The 19,424-nt window shown below is 42.9% G+C and overlaps 1 protein-coding gene across 3 annotated transcripts in view; it reads right to left on the bottom strand.

Annotated features, from left to right (window-relative positions):
- Window positions 1-89: 89 nt before the first annotated feature.
- Window positions 90-19,424, bottom strand: part of LOC105457796 (integrin alpha-PS2) — a 66,197-nt gene continuing 46,862 nt past the window's right edge. For 2 of the 3 annotated variants that reach the window (XM_011702669.1, XM_011702668.1), the window contains 10 exons: window positions 17,681-17,742; window positions 8,363-8,411; window positions 8,001-8,075; window positions 6,562-6,737; window positions 5,922-6,160; window positions 5,273-5,584; window positions 4,867-5,170; window positions 3,883-4,782; window positions 1,602-3,746; window positions 90-1,397 (listed from right to left, as the gene is read on the bottom strand). In XM_011702669.1, the coding sequence (XP_011700971.1) occupies window positions 1,305-1,397; window positions 1,602-3,746; window positions 3,883-4,782; window positions 4,867-5,170; window positions 5,273-5,584; window positions 5,922-6,160; window positions 6,562-6,737; window positions 8,001-8,075; window positions 8,363-8,411; window positions 17,681-17,742 (4,355 nt within the window). In that variant the 3' untranslated portion in view covers window positions 90-1,304. The remainder of the gene's footprint in view (window positions 1,398-1,601; window positions 3,747-3,882; window positions 4,783-4,866; window positions 5,171-5,272; window positions 5,585-5,921; window positions 6,161-6,561; window positions 6,738-8,000; window positions 8,076-8,362; window positions 8,412-17,680; window positions 17,743-19,424) is intronic. The other variant, XM_011702670.1, reaches the window with a different exon arrangement.

Below are 19,424 nucleotides of genomic sequence, written 5' to 3'. Positions count from 1 at the left end.
TGTAATTTTTCTTCTTAGCTATAGTCGAATTTTTTTAAATAGTTATATATATTTTTATTATAGGAGAAATTAGTAGCAAACGCAAAATGTTAATTTCATTACGTGTATATATATATTTTGTTTTTTTTTTTAATATTATATCTTAATGTAGTATGTACAAGTCAGTTCTAGCTTCCTACTTATATTAGAAAGATATAAATCTTTTCTAATTAAAATATTATTGCGTTAAACCACTTTTCGTGGGCAGTTTTTAGTAACGTAAATTAATAATTTACAGATTATACACACATTCACCTTGCGCGCGAGACAATGCATCACGCTATTGTTACAGCGCTCAAGCATACGTTACGGTATTATGTATATATAACATAAAAATTTAAAATAAATAATTAAAAAATTCCGTGCGAGTTTAAATCGCTCTTCAGGGATATTTAGACCCCTTTCACATGGGTCTAAATTCGATATGCTAATAAAGCATCATCTGAAATATGAAATTGCAGAAGACTAAAAGACGTCTGAAGAAATTTTTTATGATGTGATTTAACATTCAAGACGCAATACTCGGTCATCAACTGCTCGTGTGAAAGGAGCTCTAAAAGGAAAGATTATCTATGATGAATTTTTCGGTGCCGAACGAGCCCCATTAACAATAAGAGAATCATCGGCGAGATACGAAATCGTTTTAGAATTCGTACCGCTGGTAAAAAAATAATTATAATTGTACTCTATCGTAAAAAGACAGCGAAAGCGACGAGGCACGTATCAAGGCGTTCTACCGCGGATAACGGTATAAAAAAAAATAACATACATATATTACTTATTTACACGAAGATACGATTCGTCGAAGAATGTCGAGATATTCGGTCGTATCTGCCGACTGTACGCGCGGCTTAAGTAATTACAAGTAATAATAAAAAAAAAAGAAGAACGTCTCCTGACTAGAAACTTGCGTGGTCGAGCTGCAGGAGCTGGAAGGAGTATTCGACGGCAGTATACGAGTGACGAATCGATCGTCACCCAAAACCAACGTTTCAGTGCACCTCGGCAGATGCTCGCCTTGCCCTAGACACGGATTAAGGCACTGTTGAACGCTAACGAGATATTCGGCAGAAGTCGAAACTGTGTCCGCAGACTACACCAAGCGAATCATCCATTCAACGCGCGTTCCCTCGATTATCCGAAGATTAAGGCGTTTTTTTTTCATGGACTGCATAATCGAAATTTCTAACTCGCTTACGATTCGATCTGGCAACCAGAAAATCGAAAGTTTCGACAGAACAATAGTGGACAGTGATGATCCTCGTTTAATGATCCTCGCCTTGTTGGAAGTGACCGTTTCGATTCAACGGTTGCCTCTCTGGAGCATCGGACGGTCTGTTCCTCTTGAAGAAACCGCACTGTAAATGAGAAATAAGATGAATTACTATCATTGACTCATCTTGATTTCAATCAGCCATTATAGTATTAATATCGGAGATTGAATTAATTTACAAAAGAATTTAAATAATAAAAAAGAGAAGCAATCATATGCAATCACATTCGGAGGAATGTTTCTTACTTGCAAAAAAATTTGGAAAAGTACTATTTCTCTGAGGACTAACCTTGTAAAGCAAATAAATAAGCAGCAAGAGGATTATCATTCCCGCGCAAGCTGACAAGACCACCACCCATATTGGAATCATGTCCGGAGCAGAAGGCGCCGCGCTGGGTTCGACGTTCGTCATGACTTCGTCGCTCCTGATGACCTGTTCGACAGGCTTACCGATGAACGGTTGCTTCGTGACACGCGCCACCAGCTTCGTCGATACCTTCACTTTCTCTTCAAGGGCTACCTCCTTCAAAGTTCTAGCGTCCACGCGATATCTCGCGCTGATCCAGACCTCTTGATCTTTTTTCAATGGGCCCAACACGCATCGCAACATAACGCATTTCGCTGCGTCGCACGGCCCTACGGGTGTACTCTGCGACGACTCGGGATCGTTCTCCTGATAGTAATCGTCATCCTGGAACGTCGTTGCGTCCGACACGTCGTCCGTCTCGCCGAGATCTCGCCGATGTCTGTGAAGCCACTCGAGTTTCTTGAACTCCTCAACGTCGACCATATCGCTCTCGCGTTTATCTCGCGTATATCTCGAACTCGGAAAACTGGGGTCCGGTCTGTCAGTGGGGAACTCGTCGTTAAATCGATCACGGTTTTTTCCGTAGATCCTGGTGTTACTCGTTCTCTGTTCCGTCAGTCTCTCTTCATGTGTACGAGTATTATATCTGCTTTCGTAACCTCCGTCCGAAGTTGTACCGACACTCGATGATTTCTCGTGCCAAGATTGACTGTAAGTTCCCTGACCTTGATTATCAGCGTTGCCACCTTGATAGCCATCGTGCGGACCACGCAAAGTGTACGTTCTTTCCTCGGTGTGCGTGAAAGAACCCTGAAGTGGAAATCTTCGGCCGTCCTTCAACACAATGTAACCCTTCCCATCCGGAGCAATAAGTAACTGACCTTCAATCCCGAGGAATTGAGCGTCGCGAGGTTCCGTGGATTCCGGAGAGATGTAGCTTTGCTCACCGTAACGATCCTGAAGGGGAATCATAGAGCCATCCTGGAACTCTATGTACTCCCTCTTATCGGCGGATGTTCTGAATCTCGCCTTGAATTGCACATACTGATGTCCCTGTCTGTTGTATATTTGGTAAGCAGCTGCGTCTTTCGACAACGTACCAAAAATTCGCTCCAATTCTTGCGTAGAGCTGATATTGTGCAAACCAAATTCTCGACTTCCGACCGTCTCCTCGCGATCACCAGTAATGAAATCATCTTCCGTAGTTCGATAATCACCCGTAGTCACTCCGTAGCGCCTTTCCTCGTCGTAATTGTATCTATGTTCTCTCTCTTCTTGCCGTCTTTCCTCTTGTCTTCGCCATTCCTCTTTGTTCCGTTCATCTTCCAGTCGACGTCGCTCTAACTCCTCCCGATGACGTTGCAGAGCTAAGTTACGTTCCTCTTGCTGACGCTGTATAAGCGCCTCCTCCTGCAGCTTCCTCTGTCGGGTCTCCTCCTCTTGACGCAGACGAGCCTCCTCCTGCAGCTTCCTCTGTCGGGTCTCCTCCTCCTGACGCAGACGAGCCTCCTCCTGCTGTCTCAGCAAATCCTGGTATCGCCTCTCGCTCTCAGTCACAACTGAATCGTATCTTCCTGGAGGTGAGATCGTATGTCCTTGCGCTTCACTGCTCTCTTTCCAACGATTTTCCACCCTGACGGATTGATCCGTACGAGCTCCGTAGGAGTGTTCGAGAGGGGGCAACCTCGAGCCAAAGGTTTCCTCTTCAGATTCATGGAATCCCCTGCCTAAAGTCGAACCATAACTACCGCTCGATTCCGTATGAAAAACGACACTGCCGCGATTGCTGGATGAATCACCGCTACCGATCGAGCTAGTTCCGGAAGAGTTGTGCGTGTACGTCGTGGTGAGCACTTCGGGCTTCTCTCCCGTTGGGTTTAGCTGAATCCTCCTAGATTCGCTAACACTGGAAGAAGAGGAGGAAGACGATGACGACGAGGAGTGTCGTGATTTCTGAATATTCGAACTGTCGCCACTACTGATCTCGGCCTCTTCCTTCTGATTCACTTTATTACGATCTATCTCGAAGCCTCTCTGAACATTAATTGTTCTGCCCGATTGCGACTCGTCCAGGATTACGCCGGAGTAATCGAGATAATTTAGGTGCGCTCTTCTGCGCTGATCCAACTGCAATACATTATTATGATTTATATTACCATATATGAATAATATTATAAGTGATATAAAAAAGTAATTTTTCGCTTTACCAAATATGGATATATTATATGGGATATAAAGAAATAATTTTCCACTTTATACGTACCTTCAAACTGAGATAATTAGCGTTGGCAGACTCACAAGCGATCGGCCCCGCCGTCTCCGGTTGTTCCAGTAAGTACATCAGTATCTTCCCGGATAAAGTCTGCGCGGGCCATACGAGGAACGCCTCTGCCTCGACGATATCCGACGGGCCTTGATTGCGAATCGTATAATTGTGCGTCACCGCTGGTCCCAATTCGAGCTCCGTTGTAATATTTACGGCAGTGTAATTGTCAGGATTATAATACAGATCCTTGGGCTTACTCTCACCGTCCACGCGCAAATCTGTCTCTATCCAAATCGGCAGTGGCAAATATATCTTGTTATCATAGACAGTGTTGGGATTTTCGGGGTTCGTGGTGTTGACATGCATATCAAATTCGTAGACAGGTTTCATCCCGTGAGACGTCACAGGCTGAAGTAACACCTTGAACTTCACCAGTTTTCTCTGTGGCAGTGGATTTCCGATATCACAGCGTAAAGTATTGTTGTTCGATTGTTTGGGCGCGGAACAGTGAACCGGAATCTCCATGGTCTCGATGCGTTCGATCTTGATGTAATCAATACCGGCCGGTAGCTGCAGATTGTACGTCGCCTCGAAGGCGTCCTCGCCCGCGTTGTGAACCTGGACTTCGAGTTCCAACCTTTTGCCAGATCCTAGCAGGTATTTGTCAACGTTGGACTCCACTATGAGCTGTAAGTCGGGTATACAAATGTTGTCGGGACCGCAGTTCTTTCTGATAGAGAGACTGTCTTTCGTGGAGGTTGTAGCGCCAAGGACCGGTCTCAATGGCATTCTGGGATCACGTTGGCGATTATCCGGTATCCGCTCTTCCTCTAGACTCATACGCATCTCGGCGTCCAACGACGTTAGCTTGTCGCGAATGTTAGGAGTCACGTAGACCTTTAGCAGCCATACCAAAATTGTAAGTTTTATAAACAGGAAATATTTTGCACATATAATATTAAAATTAATCTGTTTGCCTACCTGGACTGTGCGGCAGAACTGCTGCTCACGTTCGACCGTGATCGTATGATTCATCGTGTTCCTGCCTTCCAACTCCAGGAAGAACAATCTCGGATTCTTCGTTTTCTTCACGTCGAGTACGTACTGTATATTAAAATTGTGCTTCATGAGAACGCCCACTCCTGCATATCTGAAGCAAGCCCTAAGCGGAAAACACGTGACCCTGGTGCTGTCCGAAAGCGTGCAAGTTCTGTTTTCCAAGGAGATCAACTTGGATTTGGTGTCGAAGGTCACGTGGGAGTCCATCTTGATCACCGGTCGTGATCTGAAAAATGCACAAAGCTCAATTTCGAAACTATAGATGCAATTTAAAGATATCCTCAACATCCAGACTCAATCGAGAGATTAAAGGATGATTGGTAACAACCTGAAAAACATCGTTGCTCCCGACTCGTATGCTCCGACTACTAAGTCTGGATAAACATTGCCATCGAGGTCAAGGCCACCAGCCACGGAGAATCCGAAGGTCTGCACCGGATTGTCCAGGTCCTCCGCGTAGATCACCTGAGAATACTTCTCCAGTACTCCGTTCTGTGAGCCGTGATAGATGTAGACGGCACCGCGACCGTTCGGACCAGCGTAGGGCGCGCCGACGACAAAGTCACCGTAACCGTCACGGTCGATGTCACCCAGGGAGGCCAGCGACAAGCCGAAACGTCCGCGGTTGCTTTCGCCGTCCCTGGAGAACGATAAGCTTTATCGCGGCGGTTCAACGGACTTGCATGATACAGGGCTCATTTAACCCTTCGAATCGGAGTTAATAAACTTGAGAGCAGTGAAAATGTTTCCGGCGCCTCCGCTTTACGAAAAAATTTTCTCTCTCTCTCTCTCTCTCTCTCTCTCTCTCTCAGAGAAAATTTTTTTTGTAAAATTTATGAAAACATATATAAACATATATAAAATACATTTATAAAAACATATATATACATATGTTTTCATAAATATAATATGTAATACATGTAATATATTACTTCCTCTCTTCTTCATTCCTTAAAATACTTATGAAGCTTCATTACCTTGTGTCGAATTTGCGGAATTTCTCCACGCCTTTGCCCTGATAGATAACGTAGATTCTTCCGGTTTCGATGGTCATTTCCGGATTTTCTGGGACTGTATACATGGGTGCACCGACTATCAGGTCATCCATCCCATCTCCGTCTATATCGCCGGCAGCCAAGGCGTAACCGAAGTAAGCACCCATTTGTTCACCAGTAAGATTTCGAGGATTTGTCATGTTCGATGTGAAAAGTATGACCTACGATCATATTTTCGCGTCAGCCCACATCCGCAATGACGAGACATATATTACTGTTATATAAATTTTATCATGATTTTCGAAAATTGGGTTTAATATTTCTTACCAGCTTAAGTTTTCGCGTGTATGTACTTACAATTCAATATTTAGATTCTTGGGAAGCATACAATTCTTTGCATTTTTTAAATTTCAGAGTCAGTTAAGTATTGCAAATATCTGAATTTATCTTGCAATATTTCTCGTATTTATTAAAATCCTTACATTTAGATATATACTTGAATTTTTTAATATCGCGATTGTTTTTCTCTCTCTTCTTTTCTCTTCTACATTTCCATCGTCACGCTTTTGTACTTTATGTGGTCTTCGTATTTCAACCTGTAATACGATATTCTTCTACACACCTTGCCCAGAAGATCAGAACCGCGCGGGACGCCAACCGCGGTACCACTATCTCCATTTCCAACGAAATCTCCTGTCGTGACGGAATAACCCATATAACTATCGTCTTCCGAAGCGGGACCCTCTTTGGTGACCATGAGTTTCAATTGGTCAGTCAAGGGCTGCGAAAACGCTTGTCCTACAAAACGATTTCATGACGTCAATGAGAGAAATATCCCAGGAAGCGACGGGAATGCAAGTGTTTTCGTGACCGCGGCTTTAGTCGAAGATCTCTGAAAGGCAATCGACCGTTGCTGCAGTCAGGAAATAGCTCGCAAAAAAAAGCTTCACAAAATCTTGCATCACATTAAAATACACGTTGTCAGCGTGCAACTAATCGATTTGAATTTCGTCTATCAGAGCCGAGGAGCTATTTAGCATTTAATAGTTATAGAACGTCGTTAAAACGAATTATTCTTCGAAATATTAATTAATTTGCAGAAAAAAATCACACACCCACATACATCTATTGTACGCATGTATGTGTACATATTTAATTTTATAAGATTTTGTGAAAACGACATATTATATAAACATAGGATTGACAAGCTTTTCTATTATTAATCTAGCATTTGTTCTCGCTATTAATGTCAAGCGATCGTCACTATGTAGCAACGTTGGCGCAAACTCTCGAGCCGATTAAGGGTATTATAGCTTTCTAGTTGGATCCGTATTACGGCTCTTGCTGCGTCTGTAGCTTGCTGAAGCTGTAAGAAGCGGGCCCGCACCTGTTAGAAATGATCACCCACCACTTATTTGGCAGTACTTAAAAATGGTCCAGGGCGTATATCATGTTAATCGTCGCAAATATAGATCTTTATTTCATCAAGAAAACGAAGCTGTAGAAACAGCTTCTAATTCAATAAGAGTTTTAAATTTATTTAATTCATAATAACATAAAGTAATAGCATTAAGTATTATAACATAAAGTATCAAACACAGAGACTATAGATCATCCCAATTAAAAAAGAATGATCTAGGAAATCAATGAACTTAATTTTAACTATAATGGGCATAGTTAAACGCACTATATTCATCAATTTTAACTGTATAATTAATAACAAGCGTCATACGTTAAGCGTGAGGGCGAATGATTAGATTTACTGCCAAGCAAGTGTGAAGAGGGTGGAAAATACTCTCGTGTTACTTGATACCTGCCTCCGAGGACGATTTCCTGCGATTAATGCGAATTATTATTACTGCCGGCTTTCACTTCAGTTCTTTTTTTTTCGCACTCTCGGGAAAAGCCGACAAGCAACACGTTGTTAATTTGGCACGTAAGAAGTCGTCAATACGAGAGAGAATGGTAGCTTATTAGAAATGAGGTTGGTGGGGGGCGCCAGGGTAAAGGGCTGGACAGTATTTTAATTACAGGGGGACGCCTGCAAAGTGTTCGCGGTACCTGATGCTTCGGATTCGATGAACATCGTCGCCACGAACTTCAACCTCATGGAGGTGGCGATCGAGTATATCTGACCTGCAATTTGTTAAAGGAAATTCCCCTCTGAATTACTAGTGAGATCTAGGAATCGCACGCTCTTTCTCTCTCTTTCTTTCTCTCTCTAATCGCTACTCAACATCCGCTCCTCCGTTCTCGTTCAGTCGCACCACCCCGTGGATCAGATAATTTTGATTGAAAAAAATAAAAATAAATAGATACGCCCGCGTTAGCTTAAAAAACAGATTTTCGACCGGCTCATATACGGCCTAAGATATACGGGCGTTATCTTACAGGCGAAAAATTGGTAAAGCTTTTTAACTCACCTTGCCAGTAATAACTGCCTGGTGCGCCTATGAAGAGTCTCTCGCCATTCTGAAATAAGTAGAAAAGTAACTGTCAGCGAATTTTTTCACTCATTGCGCGGCACGAGGGAGATGGGATTAAAATCTAATCTCCGGCAACACTTTTGCTCGCATTCACACAATTGTTCCTACATTATTTTCCTTTATGGAAGACGAAGCATCTCGCAAAACAAAAGAAGCGGTAAATGGTACGTGTGATCTTCAGTGCCTCGGGTGCACAACTGGGAAACGAGCGCATCCACAAAAGTCTAATTCTCCTCTTTTTTTTTTAATTTATAAGATAATACCGTAGATAGGAGAAGGGAGGGCTCGTGCGCGCGAGCCTGTGATACGATAAATCAACCGCTCGTATATATGCAAGCCGCACATTTGCTGCACGCGTTTGCACACAGCCGCGTCACGCATGTTAAACCATACGAGAAAATCACGGTGGCCTTTACGGTCACCTTTAGAGACTTCTCGGTGCGAAGTGCCATCGTCTTTTGCACAGCAAGACAAAAATGCTACGAGATTAGAGAGATCGATAGCATCGCGGATGATAAAATATCGTTAAATACTGCGAATACGATACCTGTCGATAATTTTTTCATAAACCTAATGCATTATCCTCCGTCACGAAGTATCTTCAGCATTCCTCATATATATGTGCGATGATTGAAAACAAAGATTTTTTTTTTACAAATCAAGCTCTACGAGTCTAATTATATAACAAAATCTTTTGCAAGTGGCTTTTGCTTTGACAAAATTTTAATTCAAAAATTAATTATAGAATTGTGTAATCTTAAATTTATTCAAAATTCACACGGAAGTCAAAAATTTGTCATTTTTTAAATCAAAGACCCAAAAGTGTAAAGCCGTAGAATTGTGAAGACACAGTAAATGTGATATAAGTACACGCACCAAGGGACATTTGCGCGGCATCGCGTACAATATGCATTATTTATGACTGCAATATGTAATGGAAGCAACCGTGCTTTTGTCGTGCAACATCTGTCTCGCGCGTTAAATGTGCGCGAACCACACGGTAGTTCGCGGTACAAAGACCTCTCGCGGTACTCGGCACAGCGTGCTCTTTTGCGAGCCGTACAAAAATTATTAATCGTCGCAAATGGTGTGCAACTGATACGCGACAATGGGAGCGCCACACAACGTCGTGACTTAAACGTTCTCCAAAACGTATAACTCACACAACGCCGGCGGTCCCCGAGCGGAGGCGTGGAAAAATCGATGTACTGTTTCAACGTGTCTGCAAAAGGTAAGACGCAAACGTACGAGCCGCTTCGCGGAACGGAAAATGAATGTGGCACAGCTCGTGTAATAAAGCAAGAATTTCATTCGCATCGCCTCCGAGTCTACACGTCGCATTTATTTTCGTTTGTTTTCCTGGAACAGGAATATATCCTCTCCGGGGGGGAGGGGGAGGGGAAGAAGGGGCAGGAATTATTAAAGTAACTCTCTCCGCGATATAGAGAGACCATCTCTCTAGAGAAGTTTCACACACGACATCGCCTCCTGCGTTGTGAGTTGTGAGACCTCCGTTGAATCGGTTATACGTGAGAACTCGAGTGGCTCTCGAAATTGTCGACGTACTCGATGCTGCTCGACCCTTTTGCGCCCGTCATTCCCATGCAACGTATCGAAAGTACTTGTACAGTTAGCACTTACGAAACGGATACTGTATTCGGCAGTTCATTGAATCAAAGTGAAATCACGGTAGTCCGCCCACTCATAGACTAACACGGCCGGGGAATTCTTTCGTGCCACTAATTCCGTGTCGGCTAATTGCCCATGAACAGTCAGATTTCGGGAAAAAAAAGTCTACGATTAGAGACGACCAAACAATTGCGAAGAGAGACGAATAGCTAATTAATTTGTCCTTTCCTTATCGTCGCATCTACAATTATCGCGGCAACTTCCGTGTATATAACCCTCTACGGGAAAAAAAGTTAAAGTCCGTTCGCAGTGCGAGGTCGCGACCCCGTAAAACCAGCGTACTCGGCCGTGCATTGGCGATGCGTTTTACGTTTTACGTATCGTAACGGTGCACTCCCACGCATTCAACTAACGGCGATGTCGAAGTAATGAAGATTACGGCTCGCATACATATTAATCGACGGTCTACATGAATGATCGCGAGAGAAACTGAATGCGCAAGTATACGTTCCGCGATAAGATCATGCAATATGAATGACAACGGATTGAAAACGGAACGGGAAACGTTGGCTACTTTTTTTTGCGCGATTATACTTTCAGATCGAATCACGCAGACTGCGTTATCAAACTGGATGCCAATGCCCGTTGTGAATATATTACAGCGGTAAAATTATAACTGCATGAAAATTGATAATCTTCGATATAATGATGTTATTAACATATCTTAGATTAAATTCAAATTTCAAGCAGAGTTTCCTTCAATGCAATTTTCAATTCGAATATTGAGACATTTATCGTCACAATAATTAAGCAAATATAATAATTGTGCAAAAAGGAAGCAGTCCATGTTTTTTAAAGATTAATCGATTCTAATGCAGAGAAGGCGCGAATTAATTTACAAATTAATGCACTGAAGAAGATTCAGAATACTCTATAAATAAATGCCTGATATTTGTCTGATTTCACAGAAAGATTGCCAAACGGCGCAAAGAGTAGATTCCCAAAAAATCCGTTTGCCAAGATTCCATTTCCCGTAACGTCCAGTTCAAAGTGTTAACCGCGTGACAACGTCGTTACACACTCTTAGGATGCGCCCACGCGCGGACGCGCTCGCCCATGCAAAGAGAATTCTGCGGGGAAGTAAGATACAATTTCCACAGATCGCACGCAGGAAGAGAGAGCGACGTGTTAATGCGAGCGGGAAAGAAGAGCGCAACGCGGACGAAATCTCGTGTAACACGAGATTCGCATTTTTACGCACTTGCGACATGCGATATCTCGCAATTGCGGTGAACAACGTTACCAGAGGAGGGGAGAGGGGATTATCGGATTATGGTCAAAGTTGTTTTGCGTGTGGACAATAAAATCACATTATTATCTTCTGTAACTCTAGACACACGGGAGAGTTAATGAGATTATGGAGAAATGATAATGTTGAAACATAACATCGCAATATATTATAGTAGCAATAGTGGCGAGATGAAAATTGTAATCACTCCACGAGAGATTATTATCCTTAAAATATAATAATTTAATATTCTTTAGACATTTCGTTAATCTACAGCAAAAAAAAAGTGTAAATTGTAGTGTAATTTAAAACAACAGTAAAAAATATAGCTTAAAATAATAATTTAAAATAAAAAATAATTTTTAAACGTATACGTAGACATAAATATGATCAACGAAATTGGTTTGTTGTGATCAAACATCCGAAAGAATCTTCACATTCTTCAGTAAAGTAAAATCAAAGGATTTCTAAAGAGAGGGATTACTCCTACCAAGGAGTTGCGGTATAGAAAGCAAACGGATTGTCGTCGCTCGGTGGCGAAGGTGCGCGCTTCACGAGAAAAAGAGCGTGTCTAGTTTCGTTTTACTCTGCTTATCATGAGAAACGACGGCCGTTTATAAGACAATGCAGCCGCGAGGGTAGAGAGAGACGACCCCACCGGCGCGTAGGTGGCCTCCTTGTGGCGTCGCACGACGGTGAACACGGAACGCGGTGACAGAACGAAATGTCCGAGCCTTAAATGGCCACCTGAAACTCTCCTGCCGTTTGCCTCTTTGCGAACCGCTTGCCCATTCCCTCCGGATTTCCTCCTCCGCAACCGACGGCGACGGCGACGGCGACGGCGACGGCGACGGCGACGAGACATCGCGCCGCATATGTGTATATACGCGCGCTTTAAACGCGCGGACACAATGTCGCCGTGGGGAGAGAAAGAGAAACCCTCTCCCTTCGGTGGCATCAATTTTTCGCCTCGTCGGGACGTTCTCGAGTGACGCGATAACAAACGGTCGTCCGCCTTCGACTTTGTGCGACGAAGGTACCCAAGTGGAAACAGATATACACGAAGAGGTGATTAACACGTCGACGGGCAACCACGGATGTCGTTGTCGTGGTAGAAAATCCATTTTGCAACGTCACTCTTAAATCACGGGACGTATTATCTTCTCCCGAACATTGAAAATCGAAAAAGAAGAGGCAATTCGGACAGCGCCATTTCTCAACTTTCGCGCATCGCTGATATTCGTCAATTCGCGGATTAAAACACATTACTGTACGTACGTATCTTTAGAGTTGACGTTCGAAGAATTCCTAAACATATATGCAATCTTTGCATATACCCATATTTGTGCAATACGATTAAGCTTCCGGGTGCTTCACGTAGCGTAGCGGTCAGAGAGCCGCCCGACGCAAATGCAGCAACTTGGCAATGTAAATTCCCCGGTTCCGGTAGAATTACAGCGTTTGAGCCGTCGTTTGTAACACGACCTTGCCGGCGCGAACGCGAATGGATTCTAATGGATCCCGCTGGATTGCTTATCAGAATCCAGCGAAAACGCGCATCTACCGCATTTCTCCTAGTCGGATCGAACCAGTCCGCAAATCCCCCTCGCGCTTCTCACACCCGGCGCGTTACGAAGAGAACGTTACTCCTCGCCGAGCAAATTAACATTCGAGCGGTCACGCGCGTTACCTGAGATAAGATATTAAATAAGGAATTACGTTGAGGTGTTGAGAACCAGGATATACATGCAACTTGATTAGTAAAATTAACATATTCCGTTTGTAGCACACTTCTACTGCGACTGCTGAGAAAGAATTTGATTGCTCGACACCCCGTATATTTTCCAAGATTTCAGTTCGTTGACAATAATAATTTAAAAAGGAAAATCATTTCCCTAATAAAAAGATGATTAAATATTATTAAATGTTATCTTTTAATTCCGTAAAAAATTTTTTTATAAATTACGTTTTTTTAAATCAATCACATTAATATTCAAACTTTTAGATAAGACGCAAATGAAATAAAGTTTGCCAATGTTCTACGCGTGTCAACTGCATAACATTCGAACCAATTCTGTATTACACGACTCCAAATACCGAGGATCGTTTCGGAATTCACGTGCACTCATGTGTATGAGCGCAGTGATGGGCTCACCGCATTTCGGGGCGTAATCTTTTGTTTGTCATCTCGCAAATACATATTATTATTTGTGAGTTGCGGTACGCCGAGCCGAGCGATTCGCACGGTCCGCTCCGGGAACAATAGGAGCGATAGGGGCCCTCCTCATCGGCCAAACAATGTCAAACGTGCGATCGAGTCACGTGCACACCATCGCGATCCGATAGGGTACTCCGACGGCGCGGATTCAACCGAGTGCAACAGCCGTAACTTTTGTGTTCCGGCGCCATCCGTCTCTAGGGCCCTCCCTCGCCAAGCCGGGCCGGGCCCGGCCGAGCCAAGCCGAGCCAAGCCAAGCACAGGGGACGCAAAGCGGCAAAGCGAGCCGTTCTGCTCGTCGAACCTGAAGAATGCGTTTTTTGACGTGCCGAGAGGTGAATCGGAGGTTGACCCGGCCGGCCCCGGTCTGTCTTTCGGACGACGCGACTCATGCAAGTGGGAAGACAATGATCGATGCGTTTCTCGTATGGGAAGTAATTAGGATAGCCGGAGAATGATGGATTAAAAAACGGATGTGTGCGCGTGTCAGATAATGTCTATCTCTTGAATACATGAACATCTTTATCTCGTTAAGGATCGGCCAAAGTTTATAATATATGCATATACGATTACATGTATATTTACAAGATACACAGAGATACTATATATCTGATTATTATCTTCTCACTAATCTCTCGAGTAAAGTAGGTCACAGAGTGCCTTTCGGCTCGGGCCGAATTTCACTTCAGTATTGCACTAATACTTTTCATCTTCCCGTGATTTCTTCGATTACCACACGCTAAGCAGATTAGCCCGGACAGTAGTAAGCAAATACGTGCATTTGTCGTCGTGGTCGGTGTGACACGGTGAGCGCGCACGGAAGGGGTGGACGGGCCTACACGATGTATACCCCCCATGGAGTGGCGGTCGGTCCCGATGCTTATACACGCGAAAAATTTGCAACCGAGACAATGGCGGGGTCCGGGCACTGCGTCCCGTCTACGCGAAACACGACTGGCACGAGTTGTGTTCTGGCGCCGATCGAAAGGGGTTGGGGGATAAACGGGGGAGCCGGGGGAGATGGGAGAGACACGCGGGCGCCCCGTCCGAGATTGAAATATAACCGCGCGGCCAAATATGTATATGGGGACCATGGTGAAATTTATATGCCGGCGAGTATATACGCGTGCACACACGCGCCCATAAGTGTGCTGCGCTTAAGTGTACGCCAAATGCAGCCGGGGATATTGCAGCGACGACGCGCCGGGCAAGAAACGGGGCCCGGGCCCTGACGAGGCAAGAAACTGTTGTGAGCGAGACTAACGTGGGATAAACGAGTGGCTAATGCACGCGCGGATAGATGAATGATCGGCTCAGAAAAATCATAAGCTGCATTTTTTTTTTACGGACTACAATTGCAAGCATAACGGATAACTCGATTTACGAGAGGAATTCGATGTTAAATTTCAGTTGTAAAGACTGCTAGTTATTGTATTTTTTACATTAATTAAGTTTTCACAAGAAAATGATTTTTGTATTTTAAACTGTATATTTGTACATGAATGTTCATGATGACTTATAATAACAAAAAGCGCGAAATAAATATGAGAAATGTAAAGTTCTTTTCTTTACTAATCAAATTAATATCATCAATTAATATCTTCTCGACCAAAATGTCCTTTAAAATATAATAAGTGAAAATACGATAATTGATTTTATTTACATAAAAAAAATAAAACATAGTAAAAAGTTTAAAATTTTCACATACTCATTCACGATAAATTATGTTAAATATATTTCATCAAAAAGTCATCATAATTGTTGTCTAATCTTTTCAACACATAAGATTGCAATGAATCGTGAAGAAATGAAATTGCGCAGCATCATCTTGTCAATCGATTCACGTTGAATCTAATTTAGAACATTTTCTCTTTGAGAAGCTTAACGCAAAAATACGTTCATACTAAAGAAGCTCGAAGGCTTATATTTCAATCGTCGAATCGGAGGTCGCGTACGGAGTTGGACGGAAAGTTGGATCGTATCGATTGATAGCGATTGGCTATCGATCGATCTTCTCTAGATCGTCCACCAGATAAGCTGCGGTACCAGGCACGACAGAAGTTGGTACCAGCAGCGGTAGTTTAACGCGAAGATCGATGGTCGATTGCATTCTCGATGGCATCGAGGGGACCTCTAAATCACGCTCATCGGGATTTAGCGTGCGCAAGGACTCTCCTTGCTGCTGTTCGAGTTGTCGTACAATGGCGTTTGTTTTCCGAAAAGAGAAATGGGCGAATGACATGGCACACACACACACACATTCAATAAGAAATCGAATTTATATATGTCCGAATTTGTTAAATGATTTCTAAAAGTAACAAATTTATAAAAGATTTCACAAACTCTCCTGTTAATTATATATGTATATAAATTTTAGCATTTCATATATGTAATAAAACATGGAACATATAAGAGCAAAGTTAATGTCTAGCATTATGGTAGCATCGGGAAGCTCCGTCTTAACGTTAGAAAGTGCACACATAAATTATAGGAGAAAGGGGGGACATCGCTCTGGAGCAACTATCGGTATACCTATAAAATTATCACATCTACGAGATATGTACCGTAGGCAAACATAGTACGCGATTACAGGGATTGAGCGCGGGCGGACATATTAACATTGAATGCTGAAACGGAGCTAGGAGTCGAGTACGGTCCGCGACATGCATTAAACATCTACCATATAACCGCGCAATTCTGAATTATACATCCATGGCGAAGACAGCCGGCTTGAGTGTCCGCGGAATTGTTCCACCGCGCGGACTTGCTTCTTTGGCGATAAACCGAGGCCGTCCCCCGATGCGCGATAACGATATTCGATGCACCGCGCGAGTAAGAGAGAGCTCGCGCGCGTGGGATTTCTTACCGCGAAAGAGATTAGATCGCAGTCGCTAGGTCACAGATAATTTGAAAAACCGATTGCGCGGCACGATAGAAGTGTGTCGCGTTGCAATCGCGCGTTTTGCGCCGCGATCTTGCTTTAAGACGATCGCGACGTGCCCCGTAAAGTAATTTTGCTTTACGGTAAAATGATCTTTCAACGACTTTCAAGTATTTAAAGATAAAATGACTGCAGCTCGCGCGCGATACCTTCGTCATTTGAATTTCTTTACGAAATTTTCCATAATATACAAAAGTACAAGAACTATTCGAAAAGTTTTGCGGGAAAAAATACAGCATTAAATAAAAATCTTTCCTATAAAAAATCTTGAATGCTTCTCTTAAATTAAACATGTCATCAATAAAAGATGTGCAATTTGCTCTGAATGAAAACTTCAACATTTCTAATAAATTTCTATAAAATATTCCTGTTATAAAGAAGAATAAAATATGTGGCTGTAATTTATCATGAAAACTTTGCAGCAAGATTTTTAGATAAAGTAAAAACGATCACTGCTACGTCGACAGGTGAAAGTTTGCGGTAGCTATCCGATTTGTCGATGTCTGCTGCCGATATATGTACATTCCAACGACGTTGGAATGAAGTGGGCATATCAACGCGTGATTGTGCAGGTGCAACAAACATCCTACGTGCAGAGGCAGGCTTCTACCTGGAGATGCATCTCCGAAGTGAAAAGCGAGCAAAAGACGCTCGAGACGCCTACGGTCCCTGGCCCATCGGGCCCGGCGATCTGCCGAGAATCGGGCTTTGGACAAGACAATCGTATACGAGGAGAGAGAAAGTCCCCGTTGCACCGTGCGCGGATGCACCACGGCACGAATACGAATGGCCGGAACGAAGACCGGAGGTGCGTAAGGTAGGAATTCGCATTCCTGGCCATATTCGGCCCCCGCTCGCGTCGCCTTTCTAACTCTTTCGGGACGTCGCAACCACCGAGATGCTCCATCGTGTATTTACATTCGCGCGACGCGCTTTCGGTTGTCACTTTAACCGCCAAGTTACGCGCGGATCTTTGCGTAGAATGCTGAGATACACGAACGCGTTTCAACTGGCATTATAGCTTCGAATATATACGTAAACTGCTTAAGATAGGTCAGCGGAGTCAAAGATGCTTAAGTTTAAGCCAATATTTTTCACATTGCGATGATATCTCGCGCATTAAGAAAAAAAAGAAACATTCTTCACGTATCACAGACGAGAAAGTTTTCGTCTACTTACCTTAGATATCACGCCTGCTAAACCAGCCTGACAAGAACCCTGCCTGTGATAGCCCCAGTTCTCTAAAACGGAAACAGACAATTATATCGTCCTGTTCTTGATTGTTTCAAACGGAGACATCATATCTCGACAGTACAATTTGAATAAATTGTTTCCTATTGCGCAATCTATGATAAATCGTAGACAATTCTTTAATCGTTGATTAGAAGTCAGAAGTTGAGACAATAACATAAGCAATTTTTCTATGTTAAAAATAAAATTAATTACGTATGAGATTGAATGTTAACAAAAAAATTGAACAAAATCGCAAAATTATTATCAAAATTCATATACATATAAAAATAATGACAACAAACTTGCAATATTAATACAGTAACAATAAATCATTTTTTTTCTGACAAAGAAAAGCTGTTTTAAAATTGTCAAAAGTCTCAATAGAGGATGCCGTTTTACTGTTAGTGCATATAGATTCGCGACGATAATTTTGTGAGAATAATTCGCACAATTATTTAAAATTTATGTTGATTTACTTAATTAAAAAAAAATATATAATATTCCTTAATTAAAAAAAAAACAGATTCGGACTGGAAAGCGTATTAAACAGACGTGTATGCTCTTGGAGTTCCACGCACTTTAGGCGACTAGGAAGTGGAGTGGCATCGCAGACCGACTGCACGCACGAGCAAAAGTAGTGCGTACATATACACGCGTCATTAAACCCAGATCGATCTTCCGCCGTGACGCCTTCGCGATCCGTTTTCTCCGTCCGAACTGCCGTGACGAGTCGATAGTGCAAGCCGCACGTTGTACAACGGCGATCATGAACGTGGTTCGAGAAATGTGGCCGTCGAGTATCTACGCTCGTTAACTAGATAAGTGCAACAGCACTTTCAGATAGGCACGGACGGTAATGACGGCAGCGAGGTCGAAGGGATCGAACGGTAATTCCACCGAAATTCTTTCGGTTTGAGAATGTAAAAGGATCCCGCGCGCGTTTTTACTGCCCGTCTCCCGCGCGCGTTAAAACGAAATAGATTAATTGCCGCGCGATAACGCAAAGAACTTCGCTAAAAGGAATTCCGTGCTAGACAAAATCTAACGATATCGCACTAATAAAATTATACGCGTAGAGTGTAATGCAGGCTCCTAAAGTTAAAAGAAAAATGAGCTTACCCAAATTAAATGCCTTTGAAAGAATTAGATTGTTTCGTGAAAAACACCGTACTGGGTATATGAATAACAGAAAATTATACCGGACAATGTACGATAATTGAGTTATCTGACGGAAATGCAATTATCTGCGCGAAGATTAATGATATTCAAGCCTTTTGTTGTTATTCTCTTTTGAAGGTAGATAAAATCTTCGTACCGCGTGACGATATCCCTGTGTTCGTAACTTATCGCTATCACTAATTAAAGACCTATCGTAATATCAGCATATGTGCAATAAACGGTAAGAGCCAAAAGATAATGGAGCAATTCCGTCGACGTAATTACGATGTTATTACGATTAATCGTTGTCATTATTATCGACGAGGGTAAATCACCGCTAACTCGAAGATAAATCTAGGCAATTAACGCGAGGGTATAAATCTGTGGACATCTGGACCTAACGAGGAACGTTATACGGAAGTTACGAATCATCTGCGACCGCACGGGAAAGAATTACTTAAACGCCCGAGGAAACTCCGATTAACCTACATTAATATGTATCTTAATTAACTTTGTCTATTTCTTTTTTTTT

Source organism: Wasmannia auropunctata, unplaced genomic scaffold (genome assembly GCF_000956235.1).
Source record: "Wasmannia auropunctata unplaced genomic scaffold, wasmannia.A_1.0 LD335047.1, whole genome shotgun sequence".
In the NCBI taxonomy this organism is placed as follows: domain Eukaryota; kingdom Metazoa; phylum Arthropoda; class Insecta; order Hymenoptera; family Formicidae; genus Wasmannia; species Wasmannia auropunctata.
This window is presented reverse-complemented; position numbering and strand designations above follow the sequence as displayed.